Source organism: Cryptomeria japonica, chromosome 10 (genome assembly GCF_030272615.1).
Source record: "Cryptomeria japonica chromosome 10, Sugi_1.0, whole genome shotgun sequence".
NCBI lineage: Eukaryota > Viridiplantae > Streptophyta > Pinopsida > Cupressales > Cupressaceae > Cryptomeria > Cryptomeria japonica.
Genome location: NC_081414.1, coordinates 228,381,379 through 228,387,874, shown reverse-complemented (window position 1 = coordinate 228,387,874; position 6,496 = coordinate 228,381,379). Strand labels below are relative to the sequence as shown.

The window sequence follows — 6,496 nt, the reverse complement described above, 5'->3', positions numbered from 1 at the left end:
TGATCCATGTCGGACCCGACTCAGGAGAAGAAGACAAAGACCTTGAAGATGGGTGATCCATGTCGGACCCGACTCCTGACCCCGCTGATGTATGGGGCAAAAAAGATGATCCAAATCCTCCTCCCTCAGTAGCCTCTACTTTGCTTGCTTTTTGACTGTATCCCTCGACCTTTTTTTGTGAATATATACTTTAATATTTATACTTAATAGAGAAGACCTATTCATAAAAAATACATATATATTTTCCACACTCATGTGAGAACTAAAGAATAATAATTAATCAACTAAAAGCATTACATACATTCTTCAAATGAATAAAAATTGATTATGTACTAATACTACCACAATTAAACACCCACATTAAATACACGTATCATATATAACATCTCCTAACAAAAAAAAGTTATTCAGTTATGAAATACATAACATTTTACATACAAGATATACAACGCCTTGCCTTTCCTAAACGTTCCTAGTCATATTAAAAAACACCATAATAAAAGGAAAAAAATACAAGAGAAAAGTCTATCTTACAAGCATTCTAAAATACTCATTTTCTCTTCATGGAATCGATTTCACTGTTGCATTAAATCTTGCATTGCATTGGAGTTCTCCACAATGGTTTTTGGGCCAATCTCTCTTGAACAGTCAAAGACTGAAAATTTCTCCAATCTGCGAGCATTATTCTTAAATCATGAAGCTTGTTGCTCAATCCAATACAACAGTTGGCATGCATGGTGCAAATCTTCGTAAAATCCTTGCGTGGTTCACAAAAGCCGCCAAAATATCTTGTATCCAAGAATCTCATTGACAATCCTATTCTCCTGATCTCCTTATTGTGCTTGATAGAATTTAGCACATCTTGGTCGTGCTTTCCTGGATAAAACTCATGTGAGGAGTACCAATATCTATAGAATTGTATTGTCCGATTATTAGATCTTACATAGTTGAATCCTCCATTTGCAGTGTTCTTCAAATCTGTGGGCTTGCCATTATAACGATCACAAGCAATTTGGAAATCTGCATCTGTTTTAAAATGGTCGAAAGGATTTCTCAACCACATTATATCTGCATCCTGTAAACACAGTGATCCATATCAATACTCATGAAAGATGGGTAGTGAAGATTGAATTTAAAAAATTGTATTACATGGAAACCACAAATGCAGTTATTGAAAAACAAAAATCAGTTGTAAGAAACTGTTATTCTTAATAAACAATTGAATGTGACCAAAAATGTTGAATTAAAAAATTTATACAATTGATTTAATAAACAATCAATTTGAAAAATTCATGTCAACCTTGAAAGAAAAAAAATTGCCCGTCTGTAACAGTAAGGTGTCATTATAGTAAAAGGAATGATCACAAGTTAAGCCCATGACCTCCATTTTGTGTCAATTCATAACTTCCTTTTTTGTTTTGAATCTCTTACCAACTCAGCTGTGGATGGGTGTATGCATAGTATAAAACAGTCAGCTCTTTTTTCCATTGATGTCCAAATCCTTGTTCATTTATGAAAGTGCAGTATCATTAAAATTCATTAAAGACAAATGAGAATAAGAGAAGAAGAAAAAGGGATAGGGGCTAGCATACCGTGAAAATGAAGCTATATCCCATTTCAAGCACAGTTCTGAGGAAATCAATTCTTCTCCACATCATCTTCAAGTAATCATCAGTCATAAAAAGCTTCTCCCCGGAAAAGTCAATACCCTCAGTCTTGAGGATGAAGCAGTGAGGATGGATGGATATGCACCGATTATAAGCCTTCTGATCCAGAGCAACTATAACCAGATGATTCAACAACCTGCTAGTTTCTTCCCCAGTGTGAAAGGTCTCCAAGAAAAGATCTATCATGGAATTTGGTGTTGCCCAAGCCTGATTCAATGTGGTTATTATCACTGTCTTATTACCCATGTCAGCCCTTTGCAAAATTGTATCCAGCTGTGGAGGTTCTTTGATCTGCATAACAGTGACAATCATTTGTATTTCAGAGTTGCATCAACCTAAAATTCAGCTTAATGTATGTTTCAGCTATCAAGAAGACCATTTAAATTGCTTCATATTTAGCCTCAAATCTTAACTTTTTTCTTCTCTTAACTTTATTAAGAGAAAAGAATAGCCATGATTTTAGAAAATAGGTTTAAACTTGTATAAACAACACATGCAATTAACAGGGGAAGATAAACAAATAATAACAGGGGAAGATAAACAAATAATTTTGTATAGTTTGTTAATAATAAATTTTTTATTATTATATTGTGAAGAGTTGAATTTGTATATAAGAATAAAAAATTATTGAGTTGAATTTGTATATAAGAATAAAAAATTATTTTACTGAATTTTTCATAAGAACAAAATTTCTGAATAAAATATTATATACTGTATATTTATTTTTTATTTGCTTCAAATTTTAAATACATTGCTTTTATTGAACAAATTTATTGAACTTCTTTTCCTTTCAATTTCTTTTTGATAATGACTGATCACCAAATGTTAGAATAATGTCTTACTTTGCAAACAGAATTAAAGAAAGCTAAGGCCCCATGGAACAAGTCTAAGTTGGCCTTGAAAATGACTGCACATTGTATGCCTGTTTCCAAACAAAAACTTTAAATGACTTGGAATAAAGAAAAATCTGAAGTGACACCCTAACTAGACCTTCAAAGTTTCTTTTTCTTCTCAGTTTGGAACTGAGGATGAAAAATCCAACAGGCTCCCCTTCTTATCCTGAACTTTGAAAGTTTAAAACTTATTGTTTGGGGGATGCAGGGACTGATAAATGCCACCCTAATACTAGTTACTTTGCATGGTATCTGAAGGAAATAAATAAATTTTTGGAAACATATGAAAAACCCTACAGCAAAATTGAAAAAGCAGCTCTGTGACACCACAAAAAAACTTCATACAAAATTTCAGTTGAACCACAGGTTTAACAGAAGAATAGCTTCAGCACCCTTTCTGGGCCTAAATTAAATCAACTAATACAGGGTCCAACTAATGTTTAACCACTTATAATGTAAAATTTTGGAAGCCATAACTCTAAAACATTACATCTTTGTTTATGTACAGTAACATCAAACAGATTAAATTCAATTGCATATTTGATATTCCTCTCAACAAAGTTATAAATGGCAGCCAAAATGTGACTCGTTTCAATTTTATGAAAACCTTCCAAAGATGTCTCTTTACTTTCCTCTGTAAGATATAAATTTTTCACAAGCAAATTCACAACATCTTCATGATTCAAAAATGTATACCAAATTAATAAAAATTTGCTCTCTCATACAGATAAGCAAAACAAATTTGTAGATAATTTGAAATCTTCCATCAAAATTCAAGAATTACATGAAAGATTTAAATTTGAAGGGTTCCTAACAAGAAGACCTAATAATTGCAGTGAAAATTTTCATACCAGGTCGGTACATTTGGTCGATGAATTTCCAACAGAAAGGCTTTTCGCCGGAAGCCATTTAATCAGCTGATTTGGCTTTGTCGTGTAGGAGAGAATGACACAAGCGAGTGATATTAATGCAACACACAGTAAGATAACCTCACTGCTCCTTGATCTCCACATAATATCAGACATTGCAGATGTTTTAGTTTCTCTCAAATTTTCTGGATCGTCCCTCATAAATGGCTCAACCAAATCATATCCATCAGGTGCTCCTGACTGATCCAGTCAGATGAAAAAACAAAACGAACACTCCTCCAATTGGGTAAAGATTTAAATGTCCAGAGAAAGCTAATTTAAAGAAAAGAAGAATGCCAGCTGGTCTTTAATTACAGGAATAAATTATAACAGAAATGAAGTTGAAGGTGTCAAAAGCTGTTAGGGCTTCCTCTACGAAAATGGGTGCAGCCTAAATTTTCTCGAAATGCCGTGATTTCAGGTTGGATAGACTGACTGCCTTCGCTTTAATGGCCATCAGCCGACTCTTGAAATTATTTTCTTGACGCCAAAACTGTTTTTAGCTACGATTCAGAAGTTTGTTAACAAAACTGTGCATTCAATTTGACAGTTAGAGGTCTGTTTTGGGATTTTAGCCTTTTGATTTGCAATATTTGGTGTAATTTATTTCAAAAAGTTCCATCATATTTATAATTTTTTATATTACTATGATAGTAAAAGACAATTTAAAAGATAGCAGACCTTACTCTGTCATTTTATTCTTCTCATAACTGCAATAAAATAAATAAATTAAAAGACAATAAACCTAATCATTTTAATTTGTTTATATTACCAAATACCAAAAACAGTAAAAAAGATAACAGACCTAATCATTTTAATTTTCTGTAATAAACCCAATTATTTGAACTTTGTGCATTGCTACAATCATTATGTACTTACAAATGAGCAGAGTATCTTTGAATTGCAGACAGGTTCATGTGTTTCGCACTTGCCTGCTGTTTTCGACAGGCAAAATTTGTGTGATTTCTAATTTTATCTCTATTTTGTTTTCTTTCGCTTTCTCTGCACATGATAAAATTGTAACGGTCTGTTCTGTTCTGTTCTGTTCTGTTCAATGCATCAAGCTAATAAGTTGTACATAAGCTCTCTGCAATTTTTTCATGGACTTCTTTATCACTATTTTTATCTCTCTTGTATTGCTCAATTTGTTTTCTTAACAGTCTGTTCTGTTCAATGCATGAAAGTAATAAGTTGTACATAAACTCTCTGCAATCTTTCGTCATCTTAAAAATGAGTGGAATTCTTTTACAGTACAATTTTCCATGTTTATTTGGATTCTGTTTAAGATATTCCATACGCACAAGTTACTTCATGGCATTTATATATATATTATATATATGAGAAAAGTAAAGAAGTTTGGAAGGTTTAAAAGATATTGCGCAGAATTTTTTTGGATTTTTACAGCATTGTGAAGGCAGAAAAATTCTTTATGATTTGTAACTTTGTGATTTTAATGAGGTGTTGTTTTATATGGAGAATAAACGACTCCAGATTAGTTAGCTTTTAGACTGGTTTAAATTTTATGAGCTATAAAATGTGTGTTTATATGCAGATGGATTTCTATCTTGAATCTTAAGGAATTGCTAGAGATTTAAGTAGCTGGTTTGTATTTTTGTACTTAAAAAAAAATCAGTTCATATATATTTAATATATATAATAGAAGGATATGTTTCAATGTATTTTATATATATTATAAAATTAAGTATATATAAGCTAGTTGTTGTGGCATAGAAGACATTAAAGAAGTCAATATATATTTATATGGTATTGTATTATTGAATAGAATTATATTAATCTATAATAATATTATTATATTATAATTATTTTCAATATCTATAATCGTATTAATTGTGATAGATTATGACAGCCGTATTATTTTATTTTAAAGAATAGTATAGTATTAATAATAATATTATAATTCTAGCTTTATCTCAACTTTAATTGTTTAATTTATGGATAGGGTAAAATTATAGTTAGAATTCATATTATAGTTTAATTAATTATGGTTCAAGCACAATTAGAGTTAGGGTTAACATTAGGTCAAGGTTGGGATTCAAATGGGGTTCAATTAGAGGGTTCAGTTATGGTTAGGGTTTGATTATGGTTAGATTAGGGTTCAAGTTGGATGTAGGGTTAAATCAAGGTTTTAATTATGATTAGATTAGGGTTTGATTATGATTAGGGTTTGGTATAGTTATGGTTTTATTATGGTTAGCATTTAACTATGGTTAGATTGGGGTTCAAATTAAAGTTAGGGTTTAATTTTAGGATTAGAGTTCAGTATAGGGTTAGGTTATGGTTAAGTTTCAATTATACTAAAATTAGGTTTAGGGTTAAGGTTAGACTACCATTAAGATTATTATTCTAGGATAATGCTTGGGGTAAGGGTTGAGGTTCAATTAGAATTAGTGTTAGGGTTAGGAATAGGGTTCAATTAGGATTAGGGTTAATATAACAATTAAATTGCAGTTTAATTAGGGGTAGAGTTAGTGTTATAATTTTCAAAAAGGGTTAGGGTTTAAGGATAAAGCATGGTGTTAGGGATAGGGTTCTGTAATAAATCTTGGTTTCAAGGTTAGGGTTAAGGTTTAATTAGGGTTATGGGTTATGTTGGTATAAATATTTGATTACGGTTTGGGTTCAATTAGGTTTAGATTAGAGATAAGGTCAAGGTTAGGTTGGGTTTAGGGTTCAAGTACAAGATAGCTTTTAATTATGGTTAGGGTTAATTTCAGGGTTAGGTTATCATAAGGGTTGAATTATAGTTAGGGCAAGAGTTCAGTTAGGGCTATGATTTAATTACATTAGGGTTGGGGTTAAATTAGTAATAGAGTTCAATTAGGATTAGAGTTCAACTGGGGTTAGGGTTAAGTTTAGGGATAAGGTTCAATTAGGATTACAATTCAATTAAGGTTAGATTAGGGTTCAAGTTATAGTTAGGGCTTAATTCCAAGAATAGAGCTAAGTTTAGGGTTAGATTACACTAAGGTTTCAATTATGGTAAGATTAAGTTTATGGTTAACAAGAT

At 31.4% G+C, this 6,496-nt stretch overlaps 1 protein-coding gene across 1 annotated transcript; it reads right to left on the bottom strand.

Annotated features, from left to right (window-relative positions):
• Nucleotides 1–311: 311 nt before the first annotated feature.
• On the bottom strand, nt 312–4,045 carry LOC131077807 (uncharacterized protein At4g15970). Its single transcript, XM_058015369.2, has 3 exons — nt 3,412–4,045; nt 1,593–1,958; nt 312–1,075 (listed from the first exon to the last, which is right to left on the bottom strand). The coding sequence occupies exons 1-3, from the start codon at nt 3,628–3,630 to the stop codon at nt 587–589; spliced, it is 1,074 nt and encodes a 357-aa protein (XP_057871352.2). The 5' UTR covers nt 3,631–4,045; the 3' UTR covers nt 312–586.
• Between the last annotated feature and the right edge of the window lie 2,451 nt (nt 4,046–6,496).